The sequence below is a fragment of the Chinchilla lanigera genome, unplaced genomic scaffold (assembly GCF_000276665.1).
Source record: "Chinchilla lanigera isolate Chin_1 unplaced genomic scaffold, ChiLan1.0 scaffold00123, whole genome shotgun sequence".
In the NCBI taxonomy this organism is placed as follows: domain Eukaryota; kingdom Metazoa; phylum Chordata; class Mammalia; order Rodentia; family Chinchillidae; genus Chinchilla; species Chinchilla lanigera.
Genome location: NW_004955524.1, coordinates 3,199,534 through 3,220,335, shown reverse-complemented (window position 1 = coordinate 3,220,335; position 20,802 = coordinate 3,199,534). Strand labels below are relative to the sequence as shown.

At 64.3% G+C, this 20,802-nt stretch overlaps 2 protein-coding genes across 9 annotated transcripts in view; both read right to left on the bottom strand.

The window, feature by feature from the left end:
• Window positions 1–228, bottom strand: part of Rab3a (RAB3A, member RAS oncogene family) — a 4,269-nt gene extending 4,041 nt beyond the window's left edge. The window contains exon 1 of the mRNA XM_005409562.2: window positions 42–228. The gene's annotated coding sequence lies outside the window, so the exon portion shown is untranslated. The remainder of the gene's footprint in view (window positions 1–41) is intronic.
• A 2,094-nt stretch (window positions 229–2,322) lies between these two features.
• Pde4c (phosphodiesterase 4C, cAMP-specific) lies at window positions 2,323–20,802 on the bottom strand. Of its 8 annotated transcripts, none has more exons than XM_013507254.1 (18): window positions 20,372–20,802; window positions 19,746–19,850; window positions 19,504–19,558; window positions 16,194–16,399; window positions 8,713–8,865; window positions 8,209–8,245; window positions 8,064–8,134; window positions 7,137–7,189; window positions 6,796–6,908; window positions 6,632–6,725; window positions 6,208–6,347; window positions 6,032–6,130; window positions 5,462–5,626; window positions 5,289–5,388; window positions 4,882–5,036; window positions 4,594–4,716; window positions 4,318–4,500; window positions 2,323–3,990 (listed from the first exon to the last, which is right to left on the bottom strand). In XM_013507254.1, exons 1-18 carry the CDS (start codon window positions 20,479–20,481, stop codon window positions 3,745–3,747), a joined length of 2,208 nt encoding a protein of 735 aa, XP_013362708.1. In that variant the 5' UTR covers window positions 20,482–20,802; the 3' UTR covers window positions 2,323–3,744. The 8 variants fall into 8 exon arrangements, with proteins under 8 accessions (XP_013362708.1, XP_013362714.1, XP_013362709.1 ...); XM_013507260.1 differs by lacking the exon at window positions 20,372–20,802 and adding an exon at window positions 19,971–20,365; XM_013507255.1 differs by lacking the exon at window positions 19,746–19,850.

Sequence of the window (20,802 nt, the reverse complement as noted above, 5' to 3'; positions counted from 1 at the left end):
TACGCGGGCCCGGGCGGGGGCGCGCGGCCGCCGGAGCTCACCTCGCCCTGCACCCAGACGGCAGCAACCGAGCGGCGGCGACTTCTCCGGCAGTGGCGGCAACGGGGCCCCGAGCTGGCGTGGGGCTGCGCGACAGCAGCGGTGGCGGTGCGGCGACGGCTCGGCCCCTGCAGTCCGCGGTGACGTCCTGCAAAGAGCGGGGCGGGGCCGCACCTGCAGACGCGGCGTGACGCCACTGAGGCGGGGCCTAGCACGCAAATGAGATGTGACGCTAGGGGCGGGGCCTCGTCCATAACCAAGGCCAGAGCAGGCTTGCAGCGGAAGGGGCTGGGCTTCCGCGCAGATTGACGAGCGGGGGGGCGGGGCCAGACCTGAGAAGGCCCAAGAGTGGGGGAGGTGCCAGCCTTCGCTCCGCCTCTGTCCCCCTCAGGAGGTGGAGCTACGTTGAGGCTTTTCATTGGTTCAAGTACTCGAGCGACTGGCCAAGTAGCCAATCAGACGCCGTCAACTCCCTCCTCCTGTCCCAGGGTCTCAGCCCTTTGAAGGGCCGAGCGCCTGAGGCCTCGCCTGAGCCCAGGTCTTTGGGAACGGCACCCCTCCCCACCAGTGGGGACCCCAGGTCCGCCTCTTCTACAGCCCCGGCTTCGTCCAAGGTGCTGCCCCCTAACCCTAATTTCAGAAACGGGGAACCGGAGCCGGCGCGATGATCGATCCATGCCCTACCCCAATATTTAGAGCTCGAAATCCAAAAAAAAGAGGAAAGAGGGGTCCCCAGGGCCCCATCCGGCTCTTGAAGTGTAAGAGCCCAACATGGGGGCCGACAGAGGCCCCACCCTCCCCGTGTCTGAAGCTGTAAGAAGCAAAAATGCAGCGGGGATCAGGGCAGCCCCCTCCCCGCCGCTCCCCAGAAAGGAGGGGGGAAGGGGCGCCCCAGAACCTCCTTCCCTGCCCCGCCCGTTAACGAGGAGAACAAGACGAAGTCGAGGCAGAGAAGCGTCCTGTGTCCTAAACCCCCAAAGAGCCGGGAAAGAGGGGGTGCAGGAGAGACCCCCCCAGCCCCAGCCCGCACTGCTGGCGGGGAGACTCGGGGATGACGATGCTCCGCGCGTGGTCCCTGAAGCTTCGAGGCGAACGACAGACTCTGGGAGCGGAGACCCCGGGCCGGCAGCCCGCGGGGGTCCTGATGGCCCCCCACCCATTTGCAGCACTGCAGGGGACACCGGAGCCCCGCCCCCCCCGCCCCGCCCCCAGCAGCAGCCCAAGCCAGGTCTGTTTGTAGACAGCTGCGGGCTGCGGGGGCGCCGCGCCCGGAATAGCTGCGCCTGGGCCGGGTGAGTTGCCCGCCACTCCCCGCCCCGCGCGTGGGGAGCTGTATCTTTTCTCAGGGTGATCTCCCTCCCCCACCCCACAGAGGAGGACTGGGCAAATTCAGAAAAACAAAACATAAATAGCAGTTATATTCTCGCTCGGGGTGGGGTTGGGGGTGGGGGTTAGCCCGCCCCGAGGAGGCGGGGAGGCTGAGTCAGGTGACTGCAGAAACACCCGCGGGCAGGATGGGCAACCGCTTCTGCTTTGTTTAAAAATAAAAGTAATAACCTGCGCGTGACTACTTGGGAGGCGTCGGGCTACTTGGGAGGCTGAGGCAGGAAGATTGCAGTTGGAGGCCACCCCTGCGTAACATCGTGAGACCATCTGAGAGTAAAAACATGAAAAGGGCTGGGGATGTAGTTCAGTGCGAAGGCCCTGGGTTCAAACCTCAGTGCCACCCCACCCCAAATTTTCTTTTGTTTTTGTAGGAAAATTTTATTGGAGAAAAGGAATGGGGAATAGGAATAGCTCCTGAGACAGGGGTCCTGAATGGGTTGCCCCGCAATTTTTTTTATTGATCATGTTGACTAATTTACCCGCTAGCCCCCTCTCCCCCCGTGGGCTGTGCCCGGCAGGGCTTGGACCCAGGGCACCGGGGCCGTGACACTGTGCCGCCATGGGTGAATGAATGCTGACTTCGGTCATGGGCGTGAGGGAGGAGCTCCAGGAAGAGGAAGTATTACTTCTGGGGTTGGTTGGTTGGATTTTGAGACAGGGTCTCACCGTGTAGTTCAGGCTGGCCTTGAACTGGCGGCGATCTTCCTGCCTCAGCCTCCCCAGGGTCAGCTGGGATGACAGGTGTGCACCAGGCCCGGCTGGTTTATTCATGTATTGGCAGGGCTGGGAGTGGAATGCGGGCCTCACACATAGTGCGCCGCAGGCCAGGACCTGGCGATCAGTGTTCTCATAAACAGGTGAAGTGAGACGCCGCGGGAAGCGAGCTCCAGCACGGGCTCGTGTCCGTGTTTTATTTCCTTCTTTATGTACCTCCATCCTTTGAGAATTCTCTGCTGCAAGCACGGATCTCCTCGCAGAACAGAGGAGGGGACGCACCCCCCCCCGCCCCCGCGCCAGGTCTTGTCTTTTAAACACCCGCGCGGAACTGACCCAAGTTCGGGCCCGGGGAGGCCGCTGGTTTTTCCGGGCGGAACCTCAGCGTCAGTGGTGACGAGGACGAGCAGCCGCGGTTATCATAATATTTATGATCGAGGCCAGCTGTTACCCGAGCGGGGCCGCAAGATGACGCGGATCGAGCGTGCATTTCCGGGCCACAGAGCACTGAATGCCGCCCAAGAGGGGCTGGACGCGGGTCTGGAACCCCAGACATGGACACGGCTCGCATCCAGCCCAGCGCCAGGACTCTGAGCTCCGCGCTACTGCGCTCCCCGCTCCCACCGCCAGGGGGAGATGCTGACCAACATTGGCTTCCGGATGTCTTTTTTTCGGCGGATAAACCACGCTTCTGTGCGTTTCCCCACTCATCAAACAGGTCTTTTGGGGAGGGCGGTGTATGTGAGGCCAGGGCTCACCACTGAGGCGCACCTAGGCATTTTTATTTTTTACATTGTGCCACTGTGTTACTAAGTAGCCCAGGCTGGCCTTGAAATTGCCACCGTCCTGCCTCAGCCTCCTGAGTGGCTGGGACACTCATTAGGCAGCAGGGTGTCTTCAGGCCTGAAGGGTTTATTGAGCTCCAGAGAAACGTCCAACAGCCTCACACTTCTAAGATATTTCTGTCAGGCCACAGGCCCCATCGCCTCAACCAAAGTCCAGCGAGACCTGGCAAACTCAGGCCCGGACGCAGCTGATCAGGGGCCAGCCAGACGCAGCAGCTGCGGGGTGGGTGAGAACTCCGCGGCTCTGTCACTTGTTAGGGAGGGAGCCCCGTGCAGGACGCGGCACGCAGCCCTGGCCAGAGACGGCGGCACCGATCCAAGTCACCGCGGGCCAGGCCGAGGTGGCCAGCGATAAGCATTTGCGTAGCAGGGCTGGGAGCGCCCCCGGGGCTGCCAAAGGGAAGGGAGCAGAGAGAGACACACAGGAGGAGCCGAGGCGCTGCATATCTGTGATTGCAGCACCCGGAAGGCTGAGACAGGAGGATCCCAAGTGTAAATCCAGCCTGGCAAGTGAGAGGTTTAGTGAGACACTGTCTCAAAAAAATGAACAATGGGCCAGTGGAAAGAAGAAAAGAAGGTAAAGGCAACTCCGGGCGACTGCGGAGGAGAGGGCCCGGCCCAGTCACCTCTCCATCCCGAGCCAGGGCCGACAGGAGGCCGAGGCCGTGGGCCTCACAGGCCGTCCTGCACTGCGTTCACCTCCCAGAACCTGCTTGTGGCTGGCAGGGGGCCCAGGTCCTCGCTGGCTGGGGGACAGGAGCTAAGTGCACGGGGACCCTGCGGCCGCCACCTCCTCCTCCTCTGCTTCCTCCAGTGTCAGCTCAAACTGGAACCTGTCGGGGGCGCCCCGCTCGGAGCCGACGGGGTCCAAGGGGCTCCGAGGGACCCTGCTGTGGTACCACGACCTGTTGTCCTCCAGCGTGTCCAGCAGGTCCTGCGCGTCGGGGTGGACCAGGTCAGCCCACGTCTCCCACAGAGGGTGGGCAATGTAGTCAATAAAGCCCACCTGGAAAGCGGCACAGGGAGGGCGGCAGACAGGCAGTGAGCCACGGGCACCTGGAACCCGGTGCATCTTCTAGGCACTTGGCCATATTGTTTCCACTGCTTGGAATTCCATTTCCCAACTCCTATTTAACCTGCAAAACCCTATTCATGTAACTCTTTGTACAAATTTGGATGGAGCTCAGGGACACAGCACCTGCGTGGCATGTATGAGGTCCCGGGTTCTGTCGCCAGCACCCAGGAGGACGAGGATTAAGCTGGGGCCCTCGGGGTGGCCGGCACCTCCTCTCCCTCCCCTCTTCCAGGCCACCACGGTGTGGTCACCACGCACCTGGGACTTCTCCACTGAGGCCGTGTGCTTGTCGCACATGGGGCTGATGTCCAGGCCGGACTCGCGCTCTTGGTCGCCCTGCTGGAAGAACTCGGCCATGATACGGTCTGTCCACTGGCGGTAGAGGGGCAGCGGCTTGGTGGGGTTGCTGAGATCGGCGCAGTGGACCAAGTTCTGCAGGACCTGCGGGGACCGAGGCTCATGACGCAGCCTGGGCCGGGCCAGCCCACACGTTACCCGAGCGGAGACTGGGGCACCAGCCGGAGTCTCCCGCACCTGGATGCGGTCGGCGTACGTGTCCAGCAGCAGGACGCCCAGACTTGTCACCTTCTTGGTCTCCACCATGGTCTTGAGGTCAGCCAGCAGGTTCATGTGCTTGGACATGTCAGTGGCCAGCACCTGGGGATGCCAGGGACAGGTGTGAGGGCCCTGCCCCCACCTCCAGGTCCCCACCTGCAAAATGGGTGACTCGTGGCTTAGGACACAACCTGTGCAAAGGCCCTGGGGCTGCCAGAGGTGGGTGGAGCGCAGGTGGGATGACACCGAGGCCCTGCCCCGCCTCACCATGTCAATCACCATCCTGCGCAGACTCAGCCACTGCTTGGCACTGAGGTTCCGGAAAATGTCACAGTTCTCGGCTTGCAGCAGTTTGAAGCCCACCGCCAGATGGTGGTTCTCCAGCACAGAGATGTCATTGTACATCAGCGCCAGCTCTGACTCTGTGGGAAGCCGGGCGCCTAAAACCCACCCGCCCAGCCCGCTCTACCCAAAGGCAGCTTTTCCCACCCCTTGGAGAACTCCTACACATACTTGGAAGGCCCAACTCTAAATGCCCACTCCTTCCAAAAGTCACCCAGGACCCTTGCTGTGATCTGACTGTGCAGAGGTGGGGGTGTCTTGTTCAGCTCTGTGCACCAAGTTGTGTGTGAACAGGGAGGCCCAGGCCCGGACCAGCCCCAGTGCCAACTCACTGGTGTTGATGAGAAACTGGTTGGAGACCCCAGGGTGGTCCACGTCGTGGATGGCACTGGCAAAGATGGCGGCCAGGACCTCCAGGTCTGTGAACACCGCCTGCGCAGGCACTGCCGTGAGAGCGGGGCCGGCACTCCGACCCCGCCCACCTGCCCACATGGAGGGGCGGTACCTGGAGTGCGGGCGTGGCCAGCAACACATGCGCAGACTGCGCCACGTCGGCAGCATGCAGGCTGTTGTGATAGGCCACGTTGGAGTGGTAGTGACCTTCCAGCGTCAGCAGGTAGGTGGCCAGCGTGTCTGCCGGGATCTGGAATGTCTTGAGCAGGTCCCGCTCCTGGTCCATCACAGGCCCTGAGTCCTTGAGGCTCCAGCACATGGTGCTTCTATTTGTTGCCTCTTCTTGAACTCCTACACAACCTTCAAAATCCTCTCCCACAGGATGCCCTCCCTTGCGCTCTCCTGAACTCCTTCAGTCTCTGGCCTCCTCTAGTCCACTGCCCCCCCCCCAGGACTGTTCTCTCCAGAGGACAGGGCTCTTTTCAGAGCCAGGCTCAGGACTGAAGCTTGTAGGCAATGTACTATTCAACCTAGTGGACTCCTATTCATCCTTCAATACCCAACTCAAAATATCCCATTCAAGAGCATCAGAGAAACTTGGAAGAAAGCGTGTCCCTGAGGTGTTGGTAGGAAGAGCAGAAGGAAACCCTGGGGTATTAGAAGCCAAATGCACAGGCAGTACCTGGAAGATGCTGAATAGGATGGCCGTCAGGGGCCGGTTCCCGCTTAGCTCGGCCACCCTGAACACGTCAAGACCCCACTTGTTCGTGTCCTCCAGCTCCTGGAATGTTACAATCAGCAGCTCCAGCAGTGCTGCAAAGCCGACTCGGAGCCCCACCCTAGCGTTCGCAGGCCCACCTTTGCCAGCTGGCCCTCCCGGTCCGTCTCCACCCCGAAGCGAGGGACGGTGGCCAAGGACCGGCCGGGCCGGGGGAGCCCACCGAGGCCAGGGATCTCGGACAGGGGCCGCGTGGGCAGCTCCACATCGGCGTGCTGGTCTGCAGGAGGAGGCGGCTCAGCGGGGTCTCAGCCCTGGAGCCAGCCCAGCGCCCACCACGCTGAGTTGGCGCCGAAGCCCCGCGCCCGCCCTCTCCTCCGGCGTGGCTGGTTTCAGTGACCCCTTCTGCTAGGTGCGGCTCTTGGACCGCAGTGCCCTTTCCATCTCCCAGGCTGGAGACCCAAGCTTCTAGTGCCCTCCAACGGCAAACTTCTACTCATGCTTTACAGCCCTAGCTGTCAAGCCCTGTCCACCCAGAAGTTGCCCCGTTCCTCCCTAGCTCACCCAGGAAGGTCTGGGAGATATACTCGGACACCTGGTTCCCCGAGCGGCTGGTTTCCGACAGGTGGGTCAGCTCCCGGTTCAGCATGCGTTTGAACTGCGGGCGAGGGGGCGGCGGTGAGGGCCGGGCGCTGCGGCGGGGCCGGGGGGCCGGCCAGCCCGCTCACCTTGGTGGAGGCCATGTCGCCCACCGAGTGCCGCGTGTGCAGCGCCTCCAGCTGGTCGAGGCACCAGTCCAGCTCCGCCAGCGTCTCCAGCGCCAGCGGCGGCCCCGCGTCCTCTGGGGGCCGAGGGGGTCAGCGCCCGGCCCGCCCCGCCGCCCCCAGTGCCTGTCCCCGGCTAACCCGCCGCCGAGGTGCGGTGCGGGCGCGCTCTGGGCCGGGAATGGGGTCTGGCGGCAAAGCCAGGGGACTTGGGAGGAGGGGGACAGTGGTCCGCAGTCCTGGGGCCCCGGAGGTCACGGGGCGCTGGGCTCGCGGCCCTGGGGAGGCTGGGGACAGGGCTTTACCTGCAGCTGCAGGGGACTGGCTGCCGACTGGAGGGCTCCCGACAGACGCCGGCCTGCGGCAACAGGGGGGGACATCAGGGACCGGGACCCAGGCCCAGGCCCCGCCCCGGGGCGGCCAGACCACGCCCGCAAACAAAAGGCCCGCCCACAAGGCGGTCAGGCCCCGCCCCGAAGAGCAAAGGCCCCGCCCCCGGCCATTCAAACTCCGCCCCCAAGTCGCCAGCCTCTCCCCCTGCCTCTTGCAAACCCTACCTAGAACCGCCAGAGCCCCGCTGCCTGCCCAACCCCCTTTTCTCTTTTTCCTCTCCCTCTCCCTCTTTCCCGGGACTTCTGGTGTACTGGGGATGGAACCCAGGGCCTTCACACTGAGTTACATCCCCAGCCCGTATTTTTATTTATTTATTTATTTTTGGTTTTTTTTTTTCCGGTACCGGGAATCAAACTCACGACCTTGCGCTTGCCAGGCAGGTGCTGTGCCGCTGAGCTAAATCCCCAGCCACCAGAACATATTTTTATTTTTTATTTTGAGACAGGGTCTCCTCGGTCACTACATTGCCCAGGTTGGAGTATGTATGTATTTATTTTTGGGGACAGGGCCCCGGCTATGTAGTACAGGCTGGGCTTGAACTCACTCTGTAGTCCAGCTTGGCCTCAAACTCAGTGATCTTCCTGCCTCGGCTTCCGGAGTGCTAGGATTACAGTCCTGCGCCACTACGCGGCCCTCTAGGTGGCGCATCTTTTTTTTTTTTTTTTTTTGGTTTTTTTTCTCCGGTACCGGGAACCGAACTCACGAGCTTGCGCTTGCCAGGCAGGCGCTTTGCCGCTGAGCTAAATCCCCAGCCCCTAGGTGGCGCATCTTGTGGGAAGTCCCCAGAGGCGCCCCAGTGAGCCCCACCCCGCCCCCACCACCCGCTCCACCCCGCGTACCGGGCTGCCCCGCAGGGTCCCTGGGCGAGCGCCGCCACGTTGCTGCGCACGGTCCGCAGACTGGCCAGCACCTGGGGGAGGCAGGATCAGAGGGGAAGGGGCAGCCCCACCCGCGGCTCCCCGTGGGGCTCGAGGTGACACAAACCTGGGCAAAGGGCGTCACGATCAGGTCTTCTCCGTGTCTGCGGGGAGAGGGCTGTTAGGGAGAGTGCGGGGCCTCTCAGCCGACTCACCTAGAAACCCTAAGGCACGCCTAATCAGTCACTCCTTCTGTGTCTCAGAAAAGGGGAAACTGCGTCCCAAGGGCCGAGAGGGTCTTCGCAGCATCAGGACAGAAATGATTATTTCTGTTTTCATTACGGCTGTCAGGGGGCTTAAATCCGTGTGCTGCTTTCCTTACTGCTAATCGGCCGTAATACATCTGGGTTACCACTCCCACCCCAAACCAGGCCGAGACCAAGCAGATAACATTGAGGGATATAGTGGGCTGCACACTCAACTGAGTAAGTTAGCTGCCTGGCAAACTCCTACTTAAACTAGAAAACCTATTTCAGAAGGTGCCTTGAAGGAGCTTCCTGAATGGCGGAGTAAGGAAAGAAGAGTGCGAAGGAAAGGGCAGGAGGAGCGTCCCGGGAGCAGCCCCACTCACAGGTCGCTGCCCGCGGAGGAGTTCCGAGACATGGCCTTCGGCGACAGCTCATAGTCGCTGTCCGAGCGATACAGGAAGGACTCCCGCCGCTGGCTGTGCGAGCCCGGGGCCTGCGTGCCCCTGCCACACGAAGGCCCATTGTCCAGGTCAAAGCTGGGGGCAGAAGGGACAGCAGTCAGGGCCCAGGGCCCCCGCAGCTGGGTGCCCGGTGGCATCTTCACTCCTGCGAGGGTGGCTTCGGGTGTGTGTCTGGACCCGGGGCCCAGTGCAGACGTCACCAGGCGGGGCTCTCTGGACCCACACTGCCTCGTGTCTAACTGGGCCTGTCGAACTCCATCCCCAAGGGCTTTTAGGGGGCGAAAGCCGGGCAACCCGGGCAACCCGGGCTGGTTAGGTCTGCGGGCTGCAAAGGGCAGGGAGCGCTGGACCAGTCCGACCAAGCCCCGGGCGGTCTGGCCTCGCCCACGCAGGGACCACGCCCATTCCCTGGGCCACGCCCCCACTTCGCGGGTCCCGATGGATATCACCAGCAGCTTGAACACTCGGCCTGCCTCCTCCCATCCCGGGCCTTTGCACACACTGAGCCGCTGCCCAGGCACGGTCAGGCTGCCCCACACCTGCTCCGTTCCGCCCGCAAGCCTCGCCTCCCCAGCCACAGCCGGGCTGGTAGGCAGGAACCCATCCCTCCTTTTAGGGCCAGAAAAAGGATGTGGGGCAAGGAGTGGGGCATGGGAGTGGGGTTGGCGACCTTGGAAAGTCACGGATTGGGTGGGTCTCAAGCTTTTTTTTCTTTTTTAAGGACAAGGTCTTGCTATGTAGTTCAGCTGGTCTCGAACTGGAGTCGATCCTCCTGCCTCAGCCTCCTGAGTGCTGGGATCACAGGTGTGCACCACCACGCCCTGCTGGCTCCCTGGCTTTTGAGAAGGTGTGGACCGAACCAGCAGCGACAGGAATCGGGACCGTCCACGACTCGGGACTGCTGGCCAAGAGCTAGTGTTCACTTGGCCCCCGTCGTAACCTTTCCAAAGATCACAAAGAGGCCGGGTCGAGAGGCTCCGGGCAAGGGCAGCCCGACTCGGCTCAGGCAGGAGTGAGGCCGCGTCTCCCTGAGTGCGGCCCGGTCACGCTGAGCTGCACTGGTCCTGGTGCGTTGGCTGGGGCCAGTTCGGCCAGTTTCAGCTGCACCGGGTGGGTTCGGGCAAGTTCGTGCTCCTTCGGCTACGTCCGTCCAGGCTTGGCCGGCTTTGCCGGTCGGGTGTACTCGGCTTCTTCCGGTCTTGCTCGGGCAGGCTCGGCTCCCCTCGGTCTGTACAGCCTAGCTGCTTCGGGTTCCCGGACCTCTAGCAGGGCGGGGCTTATTAACCCTTCCCTGCCGGGGCCGCGGCGCAGGACGCTTGGGTGTGCCCTCTAGAGGGCGGAAGAACCCCAAACTCCGCAGAAGTGGCCTGCGGGTCGACCCCTAACGCTCTCTCACCTCTTCCCAAAGGTCAAAGGAAAACCCATGTAGTCCCAAGTAGAGAAACAGGCTAGGAGCCGCCGCAGGGTGCTGGGTTCGAATCCAATCCCAGGCAGTAAGGGATTTTTTTGTTGTTGTTGTTTTTTCCCTGTACCGGGAATCGAACTCACGACCTCGGGCTTGCCAGGCAGTCGCTGTGCCGCTGAGCTAAATCCCCAGCCCCTGGGCAGTAAGGGTTAAGGGTAGGCCTGGATTTTCCAGGGCGCAGGGGCCCTGTTTTTCTTTCTGTTCTAAACTTAGCCGGGCCGGCGGGGTCAGGGCTGGTTCCATGACGCGGACAGCGGCGGTGGGGCCGCCCTGGCTGTGAGAACGCGCGGCTGCTCACTGGCCAGGCGGGTAAACTGAGGCAGGAGACCCGGTAGCCTCGGGCCTTGCAGCTGGGCTTGGGTCCCGCTGCGCCAGACCCGCCCTCCCTCACCCTAAGGTGCGGGTTCCGCGGGTGCCTCCGGGGCACCCCGCGCCAGCGCAGAGCCCTCCGGGACCCCACGTCAGGGGGCGGTCATGTCCGCCCCTCCCCCGCCATCCCCAGAGAAGGGATCTCCTGTGCCTCAGTTTCCCCTTGGGCCCCGCAGGGTGCGGACAGCCCCGGGAGATGGGTCGAATGCGGCACAGTGTCAGCGCCGCTGTCAGCTGCACCTGCCGCCAAGGAGGGGACCGAGGCCAGGGTCACCCGCCGCGGCCGGAGTGTAAGTCCGACTCCGAGTGGGCGCCGTGCCAGCCCGGGCCAGCGCCCTCCCCCGAGGCCGTGGCTGCGGCCCGCGGGGCGGGACTTGAACCCAGGGCGGCGGCCCCATCCTTCCACCAGGGCAGGCTCTGGTCTGTGCGGCCCGTGCTCAGCCTCGATGTCCCTGTGACGTGGGGACACGGAGGGGGCAGGCGCAGCCCCGCCGGGCAGAGGCACGGGGTGAGGGCGCGAGGGAGGCCCGCCCGCCCGGCCCCGCGTCCCGCCCGGGACGGCGCGCCCCTGTCGGCCCTCACCAGAGCGGATGCGCCACCGTGAAGCGGCGCTGTAGGCGGATGCTCTGGTTCACCAGCAGCTTCCTGAAGAGCCCGGGGGAGCCGCGCGGGGACCCCCGGGGGGACCCTGGGGCCGCGGCCGGCGCAGCAGGACCCTGCATGGCCAGGCCGTGAAGGCGAAGGGCTGGGCGCAGCGGGGACGCGGGGACTTTTGTGGTCAGCCAGGGGGCGGGGCTGGGGACAGCGGAGGGGCCGCCCCGCCTCCGCGCAGCGCCCCCCGAGGAAACTGAGGCACCGGGCCAGCCGCCACTCATCGCAGCCCCTCATCAGGGCGCAGAGCCCGCTCTGACGTCAGTCGCCTCCCTCTGCGGCCCGCTCTCCCCGGTCGTGCGGGGTGGACCCCTCACCTGGAGTCTCCGACGCCCTGCGCGTTTCCAGGGTGGAGGAACCCCCACGCCCACCCCAGAATCTACCAACCGTCTGCCCTTTGCCAGGTGGGGAAACTGAGGCCCGGGGCCAGCGGGACAGGCCCAAGCCTTCTTGCAGGGCAGCGGGGCTCAGATCCAGTTCCCCTCTCCCACGCCCAAATCCCCGGCGGCCCCCACCTGTGCTGACATTCCCCAGGCCCGGTCCTGCACAAACATCCGCCGTCCGCCCTGCCAAGCCGCGGCGGGCTGCCGCTCCGCCTGCCGCTCCCCCCGGACCTCGGGAGGGGGTCTCTGGAGGCAGGGTCCTGGGAGGCCAGGGCCCGCCCGCACCGTCCCACTGCACACCAAAGCAAAGCGGGTCCCAGGGCGCCCTAGACACAGAAAGCCCACACCAGGGTCCCCAGGCACAGGGCTCCCACGTTTCCTGGGACTCTGCGACAAGGGCCACCGCCAGGGCCACCAGGCCACACTGGGAACAGGACTGCACCCGCCGAGCTGACGGGACACGGTACGTGGCGCAGGAGCGGGCATTTGCAGCCCGGCCAGGAGCCCCCCTGCCCAGCCAGGAAGCTCTGAAGCCAGACACCTGGTGGGACCCCAGCCTCGCTGTCCCTAAGACAGAAATACCATCTGTCGCTCCCAGGCCGGACCTAATTATAGCCTCTCTCCGGGGACCGCGGCCGCCAGGATCTGCCTGGTGAGACACTGGTCCAGGGAGGTCAGTGGGAGGGGCTCCCCATGGTCCCCTGCTCCCAAGGGGAAACTGAGGCCCCAGGCAACTCCTCAGATCGGAGGTGAACACAAGTGTGCTCGGCTCTTCGTGGCGCCTGGCTGAGGCAGGGGGCGGTGGCCACCAGCCCAGGGTCCCACGGCCATGCGTGGCAGGAGAGCTCACCCCAGCCTGGCCGCTCACCTCAGCTGTGTGCCGGCTTTCTGCCCTCTGCGGTCCCGAGCCTGCGCCGCAGTGGTGCTTTGTCACTTGTTGTACGCTTACAGTTTCCTTAGGAGGCCGCATTTTAAATATTTCACTAGCAGTCTTAACTGCACTGATTAATAGCTTTGGTGATAGAGAAACGGCCGCAGAGAGGGGAGAACAGGGCCAGGACGCAGTGCTCGCAGCCTGGCGGCCTGCACTCGGGAGGCACAGCCAGGCTGGGAGAGCAGCAGGCTGAAAGCGGGCAGAGGCCCGGCCCGCCCCTGTCCTTGTGTTGCTGCACCGCCTGAGAAGGTCTTAGTGCACCGCCGTCCCGATGTCCCCGTTCTGACTGCTTCTTCTCTGGGTGGGCCCTTTTCTCCTCTGCTACCAGGAGGCTCCAGAGAGAAGGGAGACGGGCACTGTTGCGTCCCTTTCTTTCTTTTTGGGGAGGAGGGTGTTGGGGTTGGAACCCACCATCCTTGAATTTGAATGACGCCTCCCAGAGGCCCCCGGCAGCCGGTCTCCATCCTTTTGTCTAGCTCCGGAACGTGAGCTGCACATGGCCCCGTCCCCCTGCAGCACGAGTACACCCATCCTCTGGAGCTGTGCACGTTCTGTTCCTGCTCCTTGGGACACCCTTCCCTGCACTCCCCGGCCCACCTCTTCCGTCCTCCAGGCTGAGCCTCACACCGGGTCTTGAACTTGGCTTCCCCGGGGTTCCCCTGGGGGTCGTACGCCCCTTAAACACGCATGCGTGCCTACGCGAGGGCCTCAGCACTTGCCAGACACACGCAGCCCAACCACGCCTGCCTTCCTGAGCGCGCTCGGCCCCCCATCCGGCTTGCCGAGTCTGTTTGTTCTTTCTTGAAAACGGAAAATCCTGAGTCACCAGAAGGGAGGAGAGGGGCCGGGGCCCTGCCGCACCTCGGGACAGCTCCCTAGCTCCCTCTGGGCTCCACATGTTTCCCGCGCCTGGCGGGGCAAAAAGCCAGGTTTGGCGGAGTGAGAGCCACTAGTCCCACCCAGGTGGGAGGAAAGGGCGCTGAGGGAGGGAAGCCGTTCACCTGAGGTCACCCTGCCTGGCGGGAGGCTGGGGCTTGGTCTGGCCTGAGCGCCGCTCTTCCAGCCCAAAGGCCTGGGGTCGCTGGAGCCGCCTCCTTGGGCTCCGAGCCCCGCCCAGCAGCAGGGGCGCTACTGCCCATCTCTGGTTTTGGTGTCTCAGGGGTTTGTTTGTATTTGAGACAGTCTTGCTATGTAGCCCAGGCTGGCTTCGAACTCGCAGTGACCCTCCTGCCTCAGCCTCCTGAGTGCAGGAATGACAGGCGTGCCCCACCACGCCCGGCTAGGAGCAGTTTTCACCTAAAGAGAGTCCCTGTGCCGGGTAGCCAGCACCTCTGCCCTCTAGGCACCGCCCACTTCCTGCCCACCCGCCACTGGCTCCGCCCACTAACGAGACTCCGCCCGGTCCCGCCTCCTCTGGAAAGCTCCGCCCATCGCAACCATCCCCCACCGGGCCACGCCTCTTTCTATCAGGCCCCGCCCTGCTACCTAGCCGCCCACCTCCCGCCCAGCCCCCGCCCACTTGAAGCAGGCCCCACCCACCACCGGGCCCCTTGCCCGCCAGTCACGAGGCCCCGCCCACCACGAGCTTCCGCCCCGCCCACCTACCGCTGCCGGAAGGAGATGGGCCAGGAGCGCCGCGTGGTCCCGAGCCCCGGTCGCGCCCTCCCGGCAGGGTGGCGGCAGGCCGCGGGGTTGTCGGGGTCGGAGTGGCAGCGCTGCTGGATGCGGATGGGGCACCGGGGCTGCCGCCACAGGTGCTCCGGGGGCCTGGGCGAGCCCTGGCGGCCGCGGGCCTGGCCCAGCCTGCTGCAGGCCTCTGCGCCGTCGGCGAACCCCGGGGCGGCCATGGCCGGGCTGTCCCGAGCTGTCCCGAGCTGTCCCCGCAGCCAGCGCCCGGGCGGGGAGGAGACATGGGTGGGCGCCCCGGGGATCGGCCCCGAGCTGCAGAGCAATGGGACATGAGGGCGAGGGCCGAGGGCTCGAGGCCAGGTGGGGTCAGGCAGGGGCAGGGGCTGGGGCGCAGTGTCCCCGGGCGCTGTCCCCCTGGCGGTGCTGAAAGCAGGTGGAGGACCGGCCGGGGTGGCCCGAGGCGAGGAGCTGTCCGCACCCCGTGGTGCTGACACCGGGGGTCCGCACGGGGCGCCCCCAAATCCTTTCTTTTTTTGTTCTTTTTTTTTCCAGTACCGGGACTCGAACTCACGACCTCACGCTTGCCAGGCAGGCGCTGTGCCGCTGAGCTAAATCCCCGGCCCCTGACCCCAAATCCTCGCCTGTAACAGCGACCAGGAGAGGTCGGGTCACGCAGGCCCGGACAGATGGCGGTGTCCCCGCCCAGCTCAGGAAGGCCCTAAACGCCCGTCGACAGGAGGCACGGGTCCCAGAGGACAGAGAACTTGGGGGGCCATGGAGGCTGGGGACCAGGGGCCCACCCCTGGGGATGGCGGAGAGGAGGATGATTTTCCCCTAACAAAGACCCCAGGGACCTTTCTTGGAGCCCACCCCCACCCCAAAGCCAGCGCGCGAGGAGGGGCGCGCTGTCGGAAACCCACCTTTCTCTCGGAGCCCGGGGAGGTGGCCGCAGCACCCGGAAACCCCGAGATTTATAGCCGCCCCCCCCCCCGAGGCTCAGACGGTCCACGGAAGAGGCAGGAGCGCATTGGCCCCGCAACCCAGGCTGCACCCCCCCCCGCTGTAAGAGCCAGGCTCCGCCCACGGCCCGTGTCTCAGGGGGCTCCCGGGAAGCGAGAACATTTTCCACCGCCGGAGCAGCAGCGCAGCAGCGGACGCGGGCTGCAGGCTGGGGTGTGGGTGTGGGGCGGGAAGAGCTGGGACTTGCTGTCCCCGAGGCTCTGGGTGGGGCAGGAGGCTTGAGGGGCTGCCACAAGGTGCGTGGCAGGTTTGGGCAGGGATTTTCCCCGGTCGGCTCAAAGCTGACCAGTGGGGTATTTCGTGTGGAGCCTGTGTTCCCCCGTCCACCGTGTCCCCAGGTTGGAAGTAGTCAGTCTAAGTTCAAGCCCCAGAAGCACCCCGGCCCGCTGTGGGATGCATAAGAAGGGGCTCCCCAAGATGGGCGTGTTATGCCTGTCATCCCAGCACTCTGGGAGGCTGAGGCAGGAGGATCCCACGTGATGGTAGTGAAACAATGGTGTTCGTAGGACCTCGGATCTGTGCACATCCAGCCCCCGTCTGTCCCCCCTGCTGGCAGCCCCACGACAGAAGTGTCCCCTGGTCAGTTCCTGCGTTATCAGAACCTGGTCCCAGTCCTGGGCTCCCAGCTGGTCCAGGACCCAGGGTGGCCTACGTGGACCCAGACTCAGGGTCCCAGGTCCTTGGTGTCCCCTTTGGCCTAGAATAGCCCACTCTCCCGCACCAGCCCCTGTGCCCTGCCTGGTGCCCTGCCCGGTGCCCTGCCCAGCCTTCAGCCACAGGGACAGTTGCAGCCTTTTGGCTGCCAGGGCCTCTGGACTCTGCAGCTTTGCAGCTCCGTTCCACCTGCGGGGCACACCCTTCCCTGTGCTTGGCCCACTGACCGCCTGCAGCCTTTGCTTTGAAGCCGCGGCTGCCAAGCAGCCCGCCTGGCCCTCACACCCCTCCTCCTCACCTGCCCGGCGCCGACGCCTGGCTCCTCTCCGTGCCTCGGGCTCCGATGGTGAACACCACCCGGGCGCTGGGCTCTGCCTCTCCAGGAGGCCCCGGGCGACTCCACAGCGGGGGCAGCAAGAGGCTCCCTGAGAACTGCCTCCGAACGACACCGCCGCCATGGGGACTCACGGGGGCCGAGCCGGAGTCCAGGGGCTCCTGGACACGCTGGGGAGACAGCGGGAAGAAGGCGCGGCAGGTTGCAGGGCCAGGCCGCTCCTGTCCCCGTCGTACTTGCTCCCCAGAGCCCAGCTACCACTCAGAACCCCACTTCCTCCTCGGGGGGGAGGGGTGCAGATCCCAGCCTCGGATTTAGGGTCTCCCTGTGTAGTCCAGGCTGGCCTCAACTCACAGCGAGCCTCCTGCCTCAGCCTCCTGAGTGCTGGGATGGCAGGTGTGGGCCACTGCGCCCAGGGGATATGCAGTGCCACGTGCCAGCTGGGGCTGAGGGAATATTTGCCTCTTACTTCCTCGTTCATGGCCGATAACACCCCCATGCTGTATGAGGCTGGTATTGTAACAACGTGTCCTGCAAATGCAACTCCTGCAACCTCAGCTGCCTTAAGAGACAGAGCCCAAAGGAGCGCCCCGCCCCCAGCTGGGTACATTTAGTGAGACTTTGTCTCAAAATAAAAATTAAGCCAGCTGTGGTGGTACACACCTCTCATCCCAGCACTCGGGAGGCTGAGTCAGGAGTATCACCATGAGTTTGTTCAAGGCCAGCCTGGACTACACAGTGAGAACCTGTCTCAAAAACACAAAAAGCCAGCCAGGGGAGCTTGTGCATGCCTGTGATCCTAGTAATAAGGAGGCTGAGGCAGCAGGATCACCGTGAGTTTGAGGCCAGCCTGGGCTAGCAAGACCCTGACTCAGAATCAAACAAAAAAGCTAAAACAAAACAAAACAAAACTGTAGAACACATGGGGCGTGGCTCAGTGGCAGGGCACCTGCTTACATGGGGGGCTGGGTTTCACTACCAGCACGGCAAAAAAAAAAAGCACTGTAATGATAGTTTATCTCATTACAATATATTATTAAAATATATAAATTCTGGATACAGTGGTGTACCCCTGCAATCTCAGGTACAGAAGCTGAGCCAGAGGATCTCTTAAACCCAAGAGTTTGACACCAGGCTGGGCAACATAGTCAGACTCCATCTCAAAAAGAAAAGAGACAACAGTAGATACCCATCTCTCAGGCTGCTGATAATAAAATGAAGGGACCCACAAGCCGGGCATGATGGCGCATGCCTGTCATCCCAGCTCTCAGGAGGCTGAGGCAGAACGATCTTTTTGAGTGCCAGACCAGCCTGGACTACACAGTGAAGACAAGGAGCAGGCCTGTCTGCAGTGCTGACCCCACTTTGGGGTAGAAAATTGGAACTCACAACCCTGGGGGCACAGTGTGCCGGGGTCTGCAGGGCAGACACGGGCACGGGAGAGAGGGAGTCAGAGGGGGCCGGCTGGGCCCCGCACGTCAGTCTGCCTCCCTCAGACTGAACTTCCAGACGGGGAGACTGAGGCCTAAGGCCGCACCTGCAGGGCAGAGCCAGGCCGGGGTGTGCGGGCGCGGAGGGAGGAGAACCGGCACCCAGGAGCCCGGCCACGCGCCTGCGCGCAGCACAGCGCAGCTCCCGGGCGGTGACCGCGGCTCCTCGCACCGTGGGGGAGACGCTGGCCTCGGGCCGGGAGTGGCCGCTTGGGCCCAGCACGGCATGGGGCAGCACCCACCCGGCTGTCCAAGAGGCCGTCCTTCCGCGCCCAGCTCTTTGACACTGTCCCCATGAGAGCACGACTCTCCCTACCCTGTCGCAGGGCTCCTGAGCGCTCAGGCAGGAACCTCATCTGCAGCCTGCGGCTCCCCGGGGAGCGTTCCCGGCAGGCGCCAGGGCGTGGGCGGCAGCGGGCGCTGCGTGCAGACAGACGCCCCTCCCAAGGTCCTGCCCCTCTGCTACCTGGGGAGACGCCACCCACGGCAGAGCTCCTTGCCCACATGCATGTAGTCATTCGACAAATGCCAAAAGAGCCGGGAGTGGGGCCATATGCCTGTGATCTCAGCACTCCGGAGGCTGAAGCAGGAGGAGCCCTCGCATTCAAGGCCAGCCTGGGCTACATAGTGAGTTCAAGGCCAGCCTGGGCAAGATAGCAAGACCCTGTCTCAGAAAGAAAACAAGCCACACATGGCAAAAGAGAGTTCACATCATCTAGGAAGAAAAGAAAACTTGGAGGGCTTGGACAGCGGCAGCAGGGGCGTCGGGGAGCTCCCTGAGGTCACTTGGCCGCGAGGGGGAGGCGCCCGGGGAGAGCGCTGGGGACGGGCGTGTGCCGCCCCGCCCAGCTGGGTCCTGGGTCCCCGCATCTTACGTTTTTTCTCCCTCCGTCTCTTCTTCCCCCCTTCTTCCTGGTGCAGGGACTCAACCCGGGGCCCTCGCACTGCACCGCACCCCAGCCCTTCTTATTGGGGCCAGCGCTGCACCTGGAGGTCTCCCAGAGCGCAGGCAGGTGTGCGGGCCGCTTTTCAGAGGTGGCCGGAGCTAGAGTGGGATGCTGGCATCAGTCTGCTGATCGGCTGGGCTGAGGGTGTGAGTGCCCCGCCGCCCTCGGGCGGGTGGGCCGTGTCCTGTGGGGGACAGTGGGGCCCCGTCGGCCTCCCCTGCTCCCCTGCTGCCTGAGCTGCCATGTGGCACCAGGACCTGTTCCCCGTTCTCTGTTCTCCAGCCAGCTATGGACTGAAACCTCTCCAAACTGCGAGACAAATAAACCGTTTTCCCTTTAATTTCGAGTGTCAGACATTTTTGTCTCAGCAACAAGAGGAGTAACTAAGACACGGTCTCTCACTAAGTCATTAAGTTGCCCAAGCTGGGCTCAAACTTTCCATCCTCCTGCCTCAGCCTCCCAGAGTGCTGGGATCACAGGTGTGAACCACTGCGCCAGGCTCCATTTCGCACGTTTTCCACGGGAGCAGACACCGCATCTCAGAGACGTTACCAGCCACGCAGGCGTCATGACCACCTTTCTGAGTCCTCTGCTTGCTACTGTCATTTCCTCCTGCCTCAGCTTCCCAGCTGGAGCTGCAGGCCCTGCCCTGAGGAATCAGCCTGGTGGCCTCCGTGCCCAGGGCTGCGCCAGGCGGGCGACCTGTCCGGGTCAGAACCCTGATGCAGCCCTCCTCCCACATGCCGTGGCCACAGCCCTGGAAGTACCCCGCCTCTGTGGACCTCGGTTCCCCCTGAGCCGGGCTGCAGGCAGCGGAGGGGGTTCGGGGACGCTCACCTCACTGAGCAGGAAGGACAGCGCCGTCCCGCTGCGTCTCATCCTGGCGGGGCTCCTGGGGGCGAGGCCGGCCGTGACCTGGACCGGGCGGGGACGGGCACCCCGAGCCAAGCTCCTTCCCATCCCGGTCGGTTCCTAGGAGGGGCCCCCAGCTCCAGGCCCCAGGGGACCCACAAAGCCCCCACCTGGGACCCCCAAACTCTCACCAGCTCTCAAGTTGGGGCGGGCAGGCCTGGCCTCACCTGCCGGTCGTCCCCTGGCGCGCCCTGTGAGCTCCCTGGGGCGGGAGGGGGGCCGGGCCGGGCCAAGAGATCCGCCGGGGTCCCCCTCCCGCAGGGCACTCCCTTCTGCCGAGAGCCAGGCCAGGCGGTGTTAATGACGACACGGGGGAGGGGCGGGGGAGGGAGGGAGAGGCCGCCCGCCGACCGGGCCTGGGCCTGGGGTTCCAAGCAGAGCTTGGGACAAACCTCAGGAATGGGGGCGGCCCCTGGGGCTCCCGGAAAGCCAGCCTCCGGGCTGTGCCAGCTAGGCAGGTCCACGATCCTCTCTGGTCCAACCTTGTCCCCAAGTCAGAGGCAGGGGCCGCAGCCAGAGCCTGGACCCCGGGACGGGTGGGGGCAGGGACGCGGTGCCAGGGCAGAGGGGCCTCTGAGCTGCCGCTAGTTAATGTGTCACCCGCGCGCTGCCTGCCCGCGAGATCGGCAGAGCGAGACCTGGCCGTGGGGCCTTCGCCACCTCGCAAGCAGGGAGGGCGGGGGGGGCAGGACGGGGACAGCGACCGCCTCTGTGTCCCCCCCAGTGGACTCCCGGGGCAGTGAGGGTCCCTCCTGTGCTGGGGGGCAGGGGACGCCGCTCCCGGCCTGCTGACCTGCACACCGGCGCTGCCTCCCTCCGGGAACAGACGGCTCCCTCTCTCTGGCCCTGGGCCATCTTGCCAAAGTCTCCAGTTCTGATAGTGACGGCAGGCAACGCCCTCATGGAGTCCCCACCTCAGACAGAATCCGCACTGCAGCCCTGAGACTGCTCCGCGTGGCTCTGTCAGGGTGCAGCTCCCACCCCAGGACCTTTGCACGCACGGCGCCTGCTTCCTGGAACACCCTGCCCTCCCCGTCCCCTCAGGTCCCCGCAGGATGATGGTGAGCACCTGGGGCCTCCCCTTCCACCCGGCAAACCTCGACACGCCGGCCCTGGGGCTGTTGGGGCTCCCGGCTTGGCCTCATGACCCTAGTGCATCTGAACCACCTCCCTGCACCCCGTCTCCAGACTCTTTCTCCTGACCACGCTGGCCACAGGGACACA

What these genes read in the sequence shown, in the direction of transcription:
- Pde4c (XM_013507254.1), bottom strand. Translation starts at nt 20,481, where the DNA reads ATGAGGGCGTTGCCTGCCGTCACTATCAGAACTGGAGACTTTGGCAAG. An exon ending in TCCTATTCAGCATCTTCCAG is followed by an intron (nt 5,627 to 6,031) that starts GTACTGCCTGTG and finishes GTGATGGACCAG; the next exon opens with GAGCGGGACCTGCTCAAGAC. An exon ending in GCAGGATGGTGATTGACATG is followed by an intron (nt 4,717 to 4,881) that starts GTGAGGCGGGGC and finishes TGGCATCCCCAG; the next exon opens with GTGCTGGCCACTGACATGTC.